Source organism: Physcomitrium patens, chromosome 9, assembly GCF_059467195.1.
Source record: "Physcomitrium patens ecotype Gransden chromosome 9, ASM5946719v1, whole genome shotgun sequence".
Classification (NCBI taxonomy): Eukaryota; Viridiplantae; Streptophyta; class Bryopsida; order Funariales; family Funariaceae; genus Physcomitrium; species Physcomitrium patens.
In genome coordinates this window covers 2121900-2137694 of record NC_143418.1, presented here as the reverse complement: position 1 = coordinate 2137694, position 15795 = coordinate 2121900, and the positions used below count along the sequence as shown (strand labels likewise).

At 41.6% G+C, this 15795-nt stretch overlaps 3 protein-coding genes and 1 long non-coding RNA gene across 9 annotated transcripts; 2 read left to right on the top strand and 2 right to left on the bottom strand.

Annotated features, from left to right (window-relative positions):
* Positions 1 to 1050: 1050 nt before the first annotated feature.
* On the top strand, positions 1051 to 3827 carry LOC112286928 (MOB kinase activator-like 1A). The gene is made up of 7 exons (XM_024529344.3): positions 1051 to 1343; positions 1522 to 1570; positions 1698 to 1806; positions 2160 to 2253; positions 2488 to 2621; positions 2981 to 3144; positions 3338 to 3827. Exons 1-7 carry the CDS (start codon positions 1321 to 1323, stop codon positions 3410 to 3412), a joined length of 648 nt encoding a protein of 215 aa, XP_024385112.1. The 5' UTR covers positions 1051 to 1320; the 3' UTR covers positions 3413 to 3827.
* Positions 3828 to 4476: 649 nt separating this feature from the next.
* LOC112286925 (transketolase, chloroplastic) lies at positions 4477 to 8726 on the bottom strand. Its single transcript, XM_024529336.3, has 7 exons — positions 8336 to 8726; positions 7379 to 7645; positions 6983 to 7279; positions 6670 to 6866; positions 6120 to 6551; positions 5852 to 6005; positions 4477 to 5746 (listed from the first exon to the last, which is right to left on the bottom strand). The coding sequence occupies exons 1-7, from the start codon at positions 8489 to 8491 to the stop codon at positions 4754 to 4756; spliced, it is 2496 nt and encodes an 831-aa protein (XP_024385104.1). The 5' UTR covers positions 8492 to 8726; the 3' UTR covers positions 4477 to 4753.
* A 261-nt stretch (positions 8727 to 8987) lies between these two features.
* LOC112286926 (uncharacterized) lies at positions 8988 to 15444 on the top strand. Of its 6 annotated transcripts, none has more exons than XM_073536324.2 (9): positions 9057 to 9105; positions 9389 to 9465; positions 9754 to 9896; positions 10289 to 10808; positions 11186 to 11241; positions 11373 to 11482; positions 11729 to 11870; positions 12079 to 12171; positions 12545 to 13650. In XM_073536324.2, the coding sequence occupies exons 2-9, from the start codon at positions 9453 to 9455 to the stop codon at positions 12686 to 12688; spliced, it is 1221 nt and encodes a 406-aa protein (XP_073392425.1). In that variant the 5' UTR covers positions 9057 to 9105; positions 9389 to 9452; the 3' UTR covers positions 12689 to 13650. The 6 variants fall into 6 exon arrangements, 5 of the variants coding, with proteins under 5 accessions (XP_073392424.1, XP_073392425.1, XP_073392423.1 ...); XM_073536322.2 differs by having other exon boundaries at positions 9700 to 9896; XM_024529343.3 differs by having other exon boundaries at positions 9070 to 9105; positions 9364 to 9465.
* On the bottom strand, positions 10045 to 13349 carry LOC149988328 (uncharacterized). Its single transcript, XR_016504666.1, has 2 exons — positions 13213 to 13349; positions 10045 to 13086 (listed from the first exon to the last, which is right to left on the bottom strand). It is a non-coding gene; the product is annotated as an uncharacterized LOC149988328 (long non-coding RNA).
* Positions 15445 to 15795: the final 351 nt, after the last annotated feature.

Genomic DNA, 15795 nt, shown 5'->3' with positions numbered 1-15795 from the left:
CAAAATTAGAATACTTTAGATTATACCATGGTGCAAAATGTTGAGATTAGAAGCCTTTGTTTTTCTACTATATGCTAATTTTTAAAAATAAATTTGAAGGTAATAATAAAGATAATTAAAATAATATTCAGATTAAGAAATAAAAGGTAAAAAGATAATAACAACAAGATTTCACACTTAAATTTATATATGTACATATATAAATGTAATATTTATTGCATATATTTAACTTACATAAATATATGCCTTTAAATAAATAAATAAATAAATTTTAATAAAATTTTCTTCTAAAGTATTAGGATATATATTTATAATATTGAATAAATTTTAGAATATATAAAATATATTTATTTAGTGAATATTTAAAATTTATATTTATATGTCACTATATTCGGTCATTTATTTATTAATATCAATAAATTCATATGAATTTTTTTTCGAGTATGATAATATATGTTTTATATAATGCCAAAGCTTATATTTTATAAATTAGCATACATTTTTATTGTATTAGCAAAGAATTTGAGCACATACCCTTATTTCCAGACCGGGGGTTCCTGGGGGAGGGTGTGCAGGGTCGAACCCCTAGGCCGGGTCTACGAGGAGCCCCGCGAACGAATCGTCGGCCTAAAACCGACCCACCGGCGCTGCTGCCATCACGATGCTGACATGGCGGTCGGGAGGGAGGGAAGGAGGGAGGGAGGGAAGGAGGGCCGAAGTGGCGTAGGCCCCGTCAGCAAGACCAGGCGGGGATGTGACGCGGTGTCGCTTTCGATCTGCTGTGGCGGGGGGGGGGGGTTGTGAAGTTTCCGCCCGCTTGAAACCAGGTCGCAGTCATCTATCATCTATCATCCATCTATCCATCTGGCGAAGTTTTCACATGGCCGTGTACGGCATCGGGAGCATCAGGCGCGCGATCGATGGTGTACGGCATCGGGAGCATCGCTTTAGGGTGCGCAGTGGCGGGCCCGCCAATTTGGGGAGGGAGGGAGTCCAAGCCCAAGGGCGGGAGTGGTTATTATAGGGTGGTGCGGGATCCCCCCCCCCCCCCCCCCCCGATTCCTCGCTCCACGCACTACACCATGAATTTTTCCCGGCACCCATTTCGAGCTTCGGTTCGAGATCTGCAGTGCAGGAAGTCGGGATTTGAAGCCCCACGACTGAAGAAGGATTTGTGTTAGTGTACTTGGGGTTGGTGTGCGGAATTCCGACGGTGTGTGTGAGACGAGTGAGGGAGGCGCGAAATCACGATCGGCAGATTAAACATTACGTTTGGTGGGGGGGGGGGGGGGGGGGGGAGACACGGCTGCGCTGAAAGCCATGAGTCTTTTTGGGCTGGGCAGGTGCGGTGTGAGGGTTTTTGGTCGTGGGTTTCGTGAGACTGGTGATTTTTTTTGCGCGTTTTGGAGTGATTCGAGTGTGATTTAGGGCTGATGGGACGTGGGTTGGAGTGGTTTGGGTGGGGGGATTTTTGTTGGATTGAATTTGTTTGCTAACGTTGGTGTTTTGTTTTGGATTCAGGAATCAACGTACGTTCCGTCCAAAGAAAAGTACTCCGTCCGGGAGTAAGGTATGAGCGATCAGCGAGCTGTTACTGTGTTTCTGGAGTGATGTATAGGTCAATTTAATTGTGATTTACTGCTGAGGGAAAATTAGAGGCGCTCAATTTCGGATTGTCGTTGGGTGCTCGCCTGCAGGGGGCTGCTCTGCGCAAGCACATTGATGCCACACTCGGTAGTGGAAACTTGCGAGAGGCTGTTCGCCTCCCTCCCGGTGAAGATCTCTACGAGTGGTTGGCTGTCAACAGTAAGCCCTGATTGTCCCGAATTTTCTGCTCTCGGCCTATGTGTTGGGCTTTCAATTTGGCTGGCTCATAGGTTTCACATCTCCTGGCGAACATTTTTGACGTTTTTAGTAAAAAACTAGCAGTGTAATTCTTAAAGCACTTACAGAGAATTTGATCAAGTCTGTAATTTGTGCTACCTCGTTCGAGATATTGGTGGCATGTCACAGTTGGCTGTTGTATAAAAATACAGCTTACTCCGAAATTTCTCCTGCACACAAGGTTGCCTAGGGTGCAAATGTCAAGTGCATGTCTTATCCTTTACATGACGAATTTGGCTATGCCTCTCATTATGTTGCTACACGGTGTGGGGCAGCTGTGGATTTTTTCAACCAGGTGAATTTACTCTATGGAACCCTGACAGAGTTTTGCACTCCCGAGAACTGCCCTACTATGTCTGCTGGACCCAAGTACAAATTCAAACTTTTTTTTGCGTTTCCATATGTGCAGTACTTTTCGAAGAAACTTCTTTGTAGCTCCCCCTTTTTTTTTTGTTTAAATCTTGATAGTTGAATTATCGTTTCCTATCTTGGCGAATATGTTTGTTCTTTGCAAATTTGAAAACGGAAATGGGAGAGACTTAAATCTCCCGCCTGGTAGCGAGTGTGTCTTGAGTGTATGGATGCAACGTGATTATGGGACAGGTATGAGTATCGATGGGCTGACGGGGTTACGATAAAGAAACCTTTGGAAGTTTCGGCACCAAAGTATGTGGAATATCTAATGGACTGGATAGAAGGACAGCTTGACGATGAAGCCATATTTCCTCAAAAAATAGGTCTCGCCAAATTTCCAATGTTTTCGTTTCGAGTGGTTTACCTGCACGTATGATAAATTATCACAATCTTAACAAACTTATCGGAGAACTCAATGAGGGAGTGCAGAGTTAGGCTAGGATCGCAAACAACAAGTTTCCATCTTTATAACTGGTGGTGATCCGTATATTCACACGGATGTTATGTGGCCTCCTCCTACTCCACTATCTTAACGATTAGTTATTTGTGTAGAGAAGCTGCCAATAATTGGGGCCCGTTTAAAGTATTGTAAGTGCTTTGCAAATTTGGAATTTCAGCTGTTGGATTTGACTTGTGTCAAAAAACTTTCTATTTTACAACAGTGCTTCGTTTGGCATTGTAGGGGCTCCGTTTCCTTCGAACTTCAGGGACGTTGTGAAGACTATTTTTAAGAGACTGTTTCGGGTTTATGCTCATATATACCACTCACACTTTCAGAAGATTGTCAGTCTCAAAGAAGAGGCCCATCTGAATACCTGCTTCAAGCATTTTATCCTTTTCACCCATGTACTGCTCCTTGCCACCATTCCATTTTTTCGATACTAGTGTAGTGATGTATACATAGGATTATGTTGGTCCATTGTGAGAGTGTTCATTGACTTGTTGTACGAGGAACCTCTTTACTTCAACATCGAAGTTGCTTAAACATCAGAATTTAGTTCCCCATACTGTTGACTGACCTGATCTTTCTATTATATAGGAGTTTTCGCTGATCGACAAGAAGGAGCTTGCACCACTTCAGGAGCTGATTGAATCGATTTTCGTACCCTATTAACCATGTTGCCCTTTCTCGTGTCAACTATTCTTCTCCTAGTTGGGAATGATGATTTTCTGCAGGAAAGTTCCGGAAAATGCATAGCCTGTGGTTGAACCAGTAGAAGGTGGTGTTGGCTCTGTGAACAGCTGTGTTGAGTCGGTACACGAAGATAGTGTCCACCTACTATGGCTTGGGCAATTTTTAATTGAAGTTAACTGGCAGAGAAAGAGACTATATTTGTGGTCTTCTTGACCGCTAGTTGGTTGTTAGGGACTGGCCTGAGGGAGCGGTGGCACAATAAAGGTCTGCCAGCAGTCAATGTAGAAATTGAATATGCATTTATCCTCAACTACCTAGATTGAAATATTTCTTTGTTCAGTTCAGGAGCCTCCTCCAGTACCTTTCAACTGAATATACACGTACTTCACTTGGAGACTCTTTCTCTCTCCTCAGTTTTGATGCTTCTGTAGAATCTCAAGGTTATAGTCATCTACCTATCTTTGTGTAAAAGCTGGTGGATGGGTCTCTTGATTGTTGCTCATCGTTTTCGGAACGTACATGGTCATTTGTTACCTTGATTAAATCAGTAACTCTCGTAAACAGCAGATCATGATCCGTGACAACTTTACGGAGTTGGAGGACTACTATGAAGCAGCTGCCGCGGACTGGTTTGTGTGACGCAGAGTTAGGGGATGATCACATGAAAATTAAACAGAGCCTCTTTTTGAGTTGAAAACTTGCATATCAACTTGAAGATCAGAGTAACGGCTCGCGCAGATTGTTTAACTTAGAACCGGTGGGCGTGGGAGAAAGCGGCGAAGATGATTAGTTCTCGTCGTGAATTTCCTATATGAAAATATATATATATATATATATATATATATATACCAGGATGGAGGATGTGAGTTGATGAAAACTCACGATCTGAATCATTCTGTCAGAGACAAGCATTCCTGACATGACACACTGCGAAGACTAATGGACGGGAATGTAGAGTTAGAGGATTTGGAAGCTAAAACATGTGGAACATGTCTGAAGTTGGAACAGTTTGGAAGCTAGTCATTTGGTTTTGAACTAAGAGGTGGGGACAAACTGTACGCAACGATCGTTCAATGAAAATGTAAATACAAATCATTATCCGGCTCGTGTTACACTACGAAGCTCTCTGCATGAAACTAAATATCAATATGTGGCAGTCTGGACAATTGCATCAGATTTTTCCACTGCTCAATTCTGGCAATCTACTTTAACAATAGGACTTTCGTTCACGTGTCACTCATTTTCAAAGATGTTGCAGGCGAATGGCCTATAAACCTCGTACGTGTTTGTTTCCATCTGGATTTCGCGAAAATGATTATTTTAGTTTTGGTTTCTGGTTTCCGTTTCCGTTAGAAGTTTCTGGGCGACATCAGTAATATTCTCTGCTGTGAACCCATATTTCTCGAAGACTTTCGTGTATGCGCCGCTGCAACCGAACGTGTAGACAGCCAAGATTTTACCCTTGGAGCCAACGTACTCACGCCATCCGAAAGGGGACCCAGCTTCGACACTGATTCGCTTCTCCATTGCAGAAGGCAAAATTTTCTCTCGGTACTCCTCTGGTTGCTGATCAAACAATTGCCAGCACACAAGGGAGACGACACGAACTTTCTTTCCTTCTTGCCGTAGAGTCTCAGCAGATTTCTCGCACAGGGCGAGCTCTGTGCCTGTTCCAATCAAGATGAGCTCTGGGAGGCTGTTCTCATCAGTATTGTCACTTACGACATAGCCACCCTTTAACACGCCCTCGGCAGAAGTACCACCAACATTGGCCGCCACTTTTTGGCGAGAGAGAGACAGGACCGTTGGCGCATGCCGCCGGGAGATTGCAACCTTGTACGCACCCGCTACTTCTTTAGCATCGGCGGGTCGCAAAACATACATTCCAGGGATGGCTCTTAACCCAGCTAATTGCTCTACAGGCTGATGTGTTGGTCCATCTTCTCCTAGTCCAATTGAGTCGTGTGTCAGGATGTAGATCACACCAGCTTCACTCAAGGCGGACAGGCGCATTGAGTTCTTCATGTAATCGCTGAATATCAAAAAAGTTGCAGCTATGGGGATTAAACCCGAGTTGTGGAGAGCAAGCCCGTTGGAAATGCCAGCCATGGCGTGCTCGCGGATGCCATACCGGATGTTGCGACCCTCGGGTGTTTCGGCGGAGAAGTCAGGAAAGTCTTTCATGTAGACCTTGTTTGAGCTCGCAAGGTCGGCACTCCCACCGATCAAGCCAGGCAACACCTTTGCCACGGCGTTCAAGCATGTCTCCGAGTATCCCCGGGTTGCGTCAATCTTCTCGTCCTCTGGAAAATGCTGCAGCAAACAGAAGCCCCCACGGCGTATGCAAAGTTAGAGTTCTTGAACACGAAAAAAATGTAAAATATAGATTCAAATTATCGAAGAGGCAAGAGATTTTACAGGAATAGCTTTCTCCCAGTCCTTGGGGAGCTCGCCGCTGATGAGCTCCTTAAAATTGCGAGCTTCTTCCGGATACTTTTTCGAATAATCTTCCAACGCCTCGTTCCACTCTTCTTCCTCCGATATACCGTGTTTTGCATGATCTGTAAACTCTCTAACAGACAGAAAACAATATCGGCACAGTTCAGGAAGGACAAGTTCACAAAGGATTGTAATATGAATTCTAATTTCAGACAAGTGAACGTAGATAGTAAGGATTCAAACTTACTCGTAAACTTGAGGGATGACGTAGAATGGCTCACGGTTCTCCCATTTGAGGTTCTTGTGCATATGCTTCACATCGTCCTCGTCAAAGGTGCCGTGGTGAGCTTTAGCGGTGTTCTCCTTCACTGACTCCCGTCCGATGCGTGATTTCACTTGAATGAAGGTCGGCTTATCACTCTTGCCTGCGAAGTTGAGGACGGCTTCTTTGAAAGAGTCAATGTCATGATAGATGTTGTCAATGACGACACGGTTCCAGCCCAACGCCTCAAACCTTGCGCCGACATCCTCCGAGAATGCCAGAGATGTGTCTCCGTCAATGGTGTTGTGGTTGTCATCATAAATCACTGTGAGCTTGTTGAGCTTCCAATGAGCTGCGAGCGACGCGGCCTCGTTAGTGATCCCCTCCATCGCACACCCATCACCCATGATGCAGAACCTGCAACACCAGCATTTCTAGATCGTTAGTACTTTCTAGATGCAAGGTTCAATGAAATCAGTTGTTTTGTGCAGAGGGCCGACAATCCAGAGAGGTTGACGGTTTTGGGTTTACACACGTTCGATGGTCAACGATTTTGCCGTCGTGCTTATTGAAGCGAGCAGCCAAATGCTTCTCCGCTAATGCCAATCCAACTGCATTTGCCACTCCTTGACCAAGCGGACCGGTGGTGACTTCGATACCGTCAGTCGTAACATTCTCGGGGTGACCGGGGGTTCGACTGCCAATCTGACAGAGGCGCTTTAAGTCTTCGATCTGCATCAAAGGTAACCAGTCTTTTTAACAATTCCCCGCCTCAAGTTGAGGTATACTTCAAAGCTCACATATTTCATACAACAATGGTCGATAATGAGTTTTCCCCAATCGATTACCTGTACAGAATCGTAGCCAGAGAGATGCAACGTAATGTACTGCAGAAGACATCCATGGCCGGCACTGAGCACAAAACGGTCACGGTTGAACCAGTTGGGGTTCTTGGGGTTAAACTTCATGACGTAGCGCCACAAGACGTATCCCACCTCCGCCATACCAAGAGGCAAGCCAGGATGCCCTGCCTTGGCTGTGTTTACTGCATCCACGGTGAGCATCCTCATGTTGTCGACGCAACGCTTGTCAATCTGTGATTGGAACCATTTAGAGTCTTCCCAGTTGCCCTCTTTACCACCCAGCTGCCGCAATCGCATCAATTGTCAGAATTTTCTCAGGTATACCACAGCATTGGCTGTGGAATTAGCACCCTAAAAGCATGGATTGAGGTTAAAGCTTACCATGCTAGTGATCTCTTCTTTCCATGCTTTCATGTGCTCCTTAGGGGTTGAGCTTTCCTTGCGATCCACAATCTTCGATGGCACGCTCTGTTTCTGGGTGCCTGGCTGCCCCGTTTTCACCTGCTCATCTTGCAAAGATTGAGAGTCAGCTCGCGCACCATGCGGCATCTTCAGACCTCTGCGGAAGCTGGCAAAAGGATTTGCCTCTCTAAGCTTTGCCAATTTCTCGGGTTTCCAGTTTCCGGTCCACTTTGAAGTTTGTGTTGCCTGCAAACACGAAATGAACCTTCAGATATGGGATACGAAGTCAAATGTAAAGACGTAACGCAATATTTGATGTACCATTGTGAAACATTTGATCATATTTGCTTTCGACGTCTTCGTTTGATTGGCACCGATTAGGGGATCGGGGACAAATGTTTCCCTACCCAAAGGGTTGAATCAAGTGCAAGTAGTAACCTCAACGAATAGAACCTCGAATCCTCTACCTCAACAATCCATCGTGCTTCAACAGGTTAGAAGATATGTCCCAGACTTACTTTAAGTTAAGCGAATTGACATCATCTACCACTAACATATGCGTCACAAACCGCACTTTATCTGCACTCAGACGGAAGTGCCGCAATGTCTTCTATATCACTCCAAGCCAAAAGACGTGTTGGCGTGATTTATAATCTTTCTCTACAGGAAATGTCAATCGGTGAGAACCTCTTATAAAACTCGCAGAGATCACATTGCTTAAGTTACCGTTTACTTTTGCTACCTCATCAGCACATACTTTGGTCTCGCGTCGAGGGTACGTTTCATTTGTAAGACCCATAGATATCTGACAGGAAGAGTGTCGATGGATGGAGAGTACACCATAAGCTACTCTGGACCAGTTTCCACGCACTACATTCTACACACCAAGATCCATGAAAAGCCAGAGAATCAGAGAGGGTATCAGTCGCCACATACTTTTGAGAGACAGGCGGCTGGTTGAGAGCATCTCGGCAACGCCGCACCGGACACCACCGAGCGAGACGCAGGAACCCGCACTTGGGTGCCTTCGTTCAGAGCCCTCGGAGCTCCTGGCGATTTCTGCATCGCCATAGCCGCGGCAGTCGCTTCCATATCAGGCTGCAAGTCTCGGCAAATTCTACGTTTCCTTGCGGAATTGTTCTCGCTCCTTTACTCCGACACGGGTACTCAAAAAAACGTCCGACGCTATGAAATCGTCTCTAAACTGTACACTCGAGTTGGCGGAATCGACCTCTTCCATACAAGGGTAATTGATCTTTGTGGGGATCTAGCTCGCTGTGAGCTGTGGTGATCGATCTAGGCAAGGGATTGTTCCGCGAGGGGTGGGTTTTCGGCAACAAAGGGCATGGCGATTTTGCATGCCAGGTGGAAGAGCGAAAGACGGCGCCTTGTGAAGCCAAGTGGCACGCAAACTAAGCGGCTAAGTGGCAGGCCACATGTATGTGGTGTTGGACTCCCTTTTGATTTCTGTGGGGGTGGGGACTAAGGTTTAAAGGAAGGGAGCGTGAATGGGAACGTGTTCCCTTGTTTAGAATTTTAAAAATGAGATTACTAATGGAAGCTAAATATGATATGATGGATGTGGACATACATTCATCCTGCTGGTATGGTTGCAGCGGCAAGGAATCAGCCGCAGAGGAGCTTACGAATTGTTGCATTTGGAGGCCGTTGCTGTGAAATCCTTCGTCAAATTATCACCATTACCGGTCTCTAATCTTGCATTTCGAAGTTTTCTATTATGCAGAAAAATCCGCTCGTAACCTCATCACTTTTTTGCAATTTTTTACGTGTATTAAGGTGGAGAGTGTTGCATTTTTATAGAGTGCGTTGCTTAATTTGAATATGCTCGTCTTGAGATACAGCTTGCTCTAAATCGGTGTGCTTCTGCGTTGGTGAATAGCTGTTTTTGCGATTATTTCTTTTGATCTTCCAACCCTGAAATTGGTGTGTACATGGACATGAAGTTGAAGTTGTTTTGTCGAGGTTAAGGGTCGGAGGAAAGCTTGGAGCAGAACTGGAGCAATATTGCTGATCCTTGCTTGCATTGGCGATCATGATGCTGCATGGTATGTGTTCGGCGGTAGCTTATGGCTTTGCTGAAAAATTTCGAGATGTTCAAGCTTTTCTAGATGTGTGTGAGAAATCTTGGGTTCGAGGCCACAGTGGCAGCGGCGTTGCATTTACTGGAGTTGATTCCATGTCTGAATTTAGATGTTTACGAGTGCGAAAAAAGTCGGAAAGTCTCAGAATTAATTCATCTCCTTCCAATTCTTCCCACTCTACTGGTGGTGATATTCCAGTTGCAATACTTTGTCTCTGGGGACGGAAACATGACTCTCGGCAGAACACTTTAGGAAGTTTGGCTGGCGTCAAGAAGCAACGTGGTGATGAGAAGGTGGAAATTACGCTAAACCTTGAAGTATTGAAGCATCAGGCTGGGAAGACAGTTGTGAACACCAAGAGAGCTCTAGTGTCATCAGCTCGTATGGCAAGACAGGTAGGACAATACAACCTGTGTACAAGGTGCTTTAGTAGAATGTGTACAAGACTTTGTCATCTGACATTTGAGCATGCAATCAGTATAATTGTTTGTTTCATCCTTATTCCTCTGAAGCATATTCTAAATAATCATCGGACCTCATTCCTTCTATTTTCCAAAACGCATCACTTCAGCACCATTGGCTCAACAGAAAATTACAAGATAATTGTACCCACTGAAATTAGGAGAGTTGAATAGAATGCAGAAAGCTGACGAAGGATGTTGTTCATGATAATGATGTTGCGCCCATACCTCGAAGGGTTCCCCTCATCGCTTTTTTTACACGAGGATAATTTCTTAGCCTGCAGCAACTGTAAGATGAGAATTTTGAGTTTGATCGGATTGTTCAGGTTGGTGTGACCTTTATGGAAGAGGGAAATCAGGCATGGAATGAACTTCGTACCAGTGTGACGGTTCAGAATGATAACTGCGTGGTTATAGCTGTGAAGCGGTCGACTATTGAGTTCACTGGCCGTACACTTTTATGGACTATTATGATAGTTGTATTTGCTCGTCTTTTTCTCACATTGGCAAGGCAGTTCAAATGGCACCGAGATGAAGGCTTTAACTGGCCCAGAACAGTCAGAGATCGGAGCTTGGGAGAAAAAGAGGTTGTCGTGAATAAAGAACGTCAGCTTTTCCAGAAGGCTCAACGCCGGACATCTCAAGGATTCAGTCATGTGGATTTTGTGAAGGTTCCTTGTTTAGAGAAGGAACCTTCTAGCTCGGGGGTCGGTGCCGAAGTTCCAACGTTCAGAACAAAAAGAGAATCACAAATACCTCCTTGGTGGCCTGATCCGGAGCCAGCACCTACATTGCCGACTGAGAAATATGCACAGGCGCAAGGAGAGACAAATTCTGTTTTGAATGGTATCTAGTCTTGGCATCTTAGTTGCAGTCGGTACCTAAGTGCGTGGTTTATTGTAGTCATCATTTAGGAGCCTTCAACCAAGCAAGTACTGATAAGAAATGTAGGTTAGGTTTCCGGTGATTTCCATCATAACTGTGTTTCTGATTACACTTGAATAACATGAAGTCTAGCTTGAGGGCACAAATCATCCTTTCATTAAGCTTCTTCTCTCCCTCTTCAGTATGTAAGTTGTGGTATCTTCTTTTTTCTGGAGTGCTAACATCCAAATCTACACATTTGTAAGGTGGAAGGGGAGCTGTTTTTTATTCTTGCTCTATAGAAAAGAAGGACGTGTAGTGCTAAGAATGGTGGGCTAACCTTGACCAATTTGATTCAGATATGCTGGAGAAGAAAATGAATGGAGTAGACTTTGAGCTTGGTAACATAATCAAGGTGAGGCAGTCTTGATTTCTTATACCATTTTCAAGCATACTCACCATTTATATAGAATAGGTAGTGAGTCATACTATTCCTAAATTTCTTTTCTTGTGTGAATTTTTTTGTCCTCGTCAACTTGATCGCAGCTACGGGAACTTTGTCGTGATTTTGGAACACAAATCAGCCTTGATACAGCGAGAATACGTGATGTATTTTATGGGACAGCTATTGCGCTTGTCCACGATGCATGCATGAGGTACGGCGGACTAAATCTAACACAATAGGCTCTCCATTTGTTTCTTTTGGTGCATTTAGGTGAGCAATTATATTTCCACCTTTATGAATAAGCCTTATCCTTCTGCGACATTCTAATGTTACATTATTTGCTTCACCAGTCATTGTAACTAATTCAATTAAAACCTTCAAACCTGGATTCTTTTCAATATCCATTAATGTTTTTCTTATACTGACTTCATCAAAAAAATTGTTTCACTTTCACCAGGAATAGTGAGCTCCCGAGCGAGGGCGTGGATAAGTTTGTTGCTGGACTAGCTGGCAATATTGGTTTGGCAGCAGAGGAGGCGGCCATCATTGTTATTTCTTCTGTTGCTGCTCAAACTCGAGCAAGTTTCTTACAGACGTGGGTGAGTATATCCTACATTTTAAGTCCATGAGCTCCAGACGTAGATTGTGTTTTGTACTGATGGAAGACATCAATGACGACAGAAATCTCTCTTTGGAAGGTGGTCTAGCTTTGGATATAAATCCCTGAATTGAGGAGTGAGTTCAGGATGCGGTTCTCGTGACCAGATTTTTCTGAGAGTCTTCAATCGTTTATTTGTGTGCGGATAGGATCTTTTTAGGCGCGGCGAGATAGTTGCATTACACAAGGAGCTTGAAGGATTGGTTCGAGTTCATTCCTGCACCTGCCCTCCCGAGAATTGTGTGAGTCAAGTTACGCTCTCATTCAGATGTGGTTTCAAGTATACTTGATTGCACATACCAGCATTGTCGCAGAAAGGCGAATCACTTGTATGTTTTGCTTTGATTTAAGATACGCATGTTCTTGCAAATATTTGACACCCTTAGAATACTCATAGAACGCAACACCACCTGTCATTGATAATTGCCACTCAAGTTGTACGACAAGAGGATGATCATGCGTTTTAAACGAGTTTAATATATAACCCGATAATCTAGTCAAGCTGCATCATGCAGTAGTTTAAAATTTCCGCCTGAGCTCCAAAGGAATTATCTTTTAAAAAGACTTTTGCTGTAGTGCACAATTAACCTTCCCCTGCTGTCCTACTTCATGCAGCCAGAGATGGAGATTGCTGCTAGAGATCTTGCACACTTATCACTTGAAGATCGACGTTCACTGCTAGATATGTATATCTTCGCTGGGGGCAGGAACACTGACTGGATTGCTAAAGAAGGATTGAACCTTGTTAAGCATACCTGAAATTGTTAAAAGTTATTGGTCTGCACCGGCATAACAGATGACTTCACTGCAGCCTACGCAATCTCTCGGAACATGAAAATCAAGCAAAAACCTTCTCGATACGGTGCTCGTGAAGTGCAATTGTGGTACCCCATTTCCTGTGCTTGACAGGACCAGCATTGAAGTGGGTTGTGGCACGTTAATCAGCGGATTTCATTGTTGTCTACCGGACATTTTTGGCTTCATGCTATTTCCCTAATTCAAAATTTATCTACTTCCAAATCGATCTCCTTTGTTTCACCCAGTTTTGTTGCCATCCTCCTAGAACTAACAGAGAGTGAGAACTTTCTTTACAGTCTTCTTCCACAAGAAGAGACCATTGCGTGCAGATCCGGTGTAGTGATCACCAGTGTCAAACTCTGCAATACTTTACCATTGTCAGAACAACGTCATCAACTGGATTCAGAATACAAGTATTTGATTTAAACTCATGAAAAGCAGGACGAAGGTGGAGGTGATTGCTTCTGTATGGTTTCTTCAACAACCTTTCAATGTGTGATCAGTGGTGTGGTCAACATATGACTCTTGGAGGCATCAATTTGAACAGATGATTTTGACAAATTGAAAACTTCGGATTTCCTGAGATAAAAGATTCAAACTTTTCATCGAAGTGGACCCGACTTGTTTGGTTTTCTTCCAAGGCACTCTTTCATTCCATTGACCACCTTTCATACCCACAATTTGATGCCACGGTCAAGCTATTGGTTCTGTAAGCGTGAGGCGTGTTGACTTGCATGTTCGATTCTACGATGAATTGATCCCGAAATCCTATTTTAAACTCTAAAAAATGAATTACTTCTATTATGACAAAGAAGATCTACTGATACTGCATAAATTACAAGTTAGTTTACAAAATGTAACAAAAAATGATATTAATTATGTATAAGTTGTTCTACTTCTTTAAATGTAAGCTTTAAATTTTTTATGTGCGGTATAATCACTCTATGTAAACTTCTTATTGTACGGTTTAAATAGCTAATTGGCACCAATATAAATTAAAAGAAATAATATATATATATAAAACGGAGTTGATAAAGTTACATCCTAATGTTGTTAAAGCCACATCTTTCCTTGCCATCTCATGATTGATTCCATCCATTCCTATCTTCATCTCCCTTCGTGGCCCCCTTTCATGTCCCTTGTTCCCCCTTCTCCATTTAAGGGATTTTTTCAAATGAACATTTTTTATGCTAATTAAGTAAAATTATATGTGTCACTTAAGAATTTTTTTGAAGTATCATTTTTAAGAAAATTTTTGACAATAAAAAAAAAATGCTTTTAATTTCATTGCTTTGTTTTGAATTATCTATGCCATAGTTAATAAACTTTCACAAAATATAAAAATAGGTGAAAGAAACTAAATTTGTTACTAGTACAAAAATGATGAATTTATAAATAAATAAATAAATAAATTATATGGCTATAGAAAATTAATAGAAAAATTAAAACAAAAAAATGTTCAAAAATCAAATTCATTTAAAAAATTAATTTTACATTGTAAAATGAGTCTTGAAGAATAATATTATTCATTCAAAGTAAGAAAACTTATTCTCTATGTTGTATTTTGTATTATTTAATGGTGTTACATGTGTCTATCTATATGTGTCTATAAATTATTTATTGATAGTATTTTATAATAAAATTTTCACATATGTTTTGGTTGCAAAATATCTACATATACTTTGGGAGGGTTGGAAACAAGGAACAAGGAATGGGGCTAGGAATGGGGATGGGAGAGGTTGGAAACAAAAGATAAAGAACAAGGGCTAGAAACAAGGGACAAGGAGGCTAGGAATGGAGGAGAAGGAACAAGGGTTAGAAACAAAGAATGAAGATGGAGGATGGACAAAATCAATCATGAGATGGCAAAGGGGGTGTGGCTTTATCAACTTTTTATATATATAAATTATTAATGCTACGCCTCTAATTAATATTTCTACACCCTAATTAATACATTCTACATGGTGAAGGGGCAATGCCTTGTGAGGATCTTTGTAGACAAATTCCTTCCAAAAAAATAAAAAATAAATAAAAAAATAAAAATTGACATTGTATGTAAAATTTGATTTTGTATAGAAGAGGTTTGTCTTTGGAATCCTAGTCTCCTAAATCATCTCTGCTACATTCTTTGGTTGATGTTGGAAGCTCCATCAAGTATAGCTATGGCTGCAAGTATCATACAAGCTCACTAGCAAGGGTGTATTCTATGCCAAACCAGTCCTTTGGAGAAGTTGCAAATTATTCTATGTATCAAATACAATTTAAGAGATTAGGGTGTGTAAAGACAAACCTCCTCAATTCAAAATTAGGTTTTGCAAATGGACTCATTTTTTTTTATTTTTTATTTTTTATTTTTTTTAAAGGGGCTTTGTCCCTAGAGAACCAAGTAGGGGTACTGCCCCTTAACCCTATATGTTGATTGGTTAGTGTGACTATTACAAAGAGGCACCGTACCTTCCTTGAACCCCCACAATTGTGCCAAGTATTAATTAGAGTGTAGCAATATTAATTAAGGATATATCACTAAATATTCCTTATATATATATATATATATATATGTCATTTCATATATATCATTTTATAAAAGTTACATTTGAAATACGTAATAACAAAATTTTGCACATAATATTGTATGTCATTATAGTACTACAACACTCTATATTTGTTAAACTGACAATTTTGCAATAAAAAAAAAAAAAAAAAAAAAAAAAAAAAAACTTTGACAGTAATCAATTCAAAGCTTAACATTTTAAAAATAATTTCAATAGTTTAAAACAAAATAAGGGTTAGATTTTTTATTCTTAGTGCAATAAATACTTAATATAATAATTTCATCAAAAATATTATATATGCAAAAAAAACATTCAATTTGTGCTGAAAAGTTAATAAAATTTTAAAACCCTTATTAATATAATAATTTCACAAGCACACATTGATAAAGGTGTAAAATTAATTATGGAAGATGTAGAGTTTTAATAAATATTATGAAATTCCTAGAGATTATAAACAGACACCACTTTTAAAGATGTCCATCATAAATTCTAAAAATATTTGCTTTCATTCCTTTA

Bases quoted from the DNA above. Each gene is read 5' to 3' on its own strand.
- LOC112286928 (XM_024529344.3), top strand. From the start codon at position 1,321: ATGAGTCTTTTTGGGCTGGGCAG. The intron at 1,571-1,697 runs GTATGAGCGATC...GCTCGCCTGCAG, and splicing joins GTACTCCGTCCGGGAGTAAG to GGGGCTGCTCTGCGCAAGCA. The intron at 3,145-3,337 runs GTACTGCTCCTT...TCTATTATATAG, and splicing joins ATTTTATCCTTTTCACCCAT to GAGTTTTCGCTGATCGACAA.
- LOC112286925 (XM_024529336.3), bottom strand. From the start codon at position 8,491: ATGGAAGCGACTGCCGCGGCTATGGCGATGCAGAAATCGCCAGGAGCT. The intron at 6,867-6,982 runs GTAATCGATTGG...CCTTTGATGCAG, and splicing joins CTGGCTACGATTCTGTACAG to ATCGAAGACTTAAAGCGCCT. The intron at 5,747-5,851 runs GTAAAATCTCTT...TGTTTGCTGCAG, and splicing joins ACTGGGAGAAAGCTATTCCT to CATTTTCCAGAGGACGAGAA.
- LOC112286926 (XM_073536322.2), top strand. The intron at 11,483-11,728 runs GTACGGCGGACT...CACTTTCACCAG, and splicing joins GTCCACGATGCATGCATGAG to GAATAGTGAGCTCCCGAGCG. The intron at 11,871-12,078 runs GTGAGTATATCC...GTGTGCGGATAG, and splicing joins CAAGTTTCTTACAGACGTGG to GATCTTTTTAGGCGCGGCGA.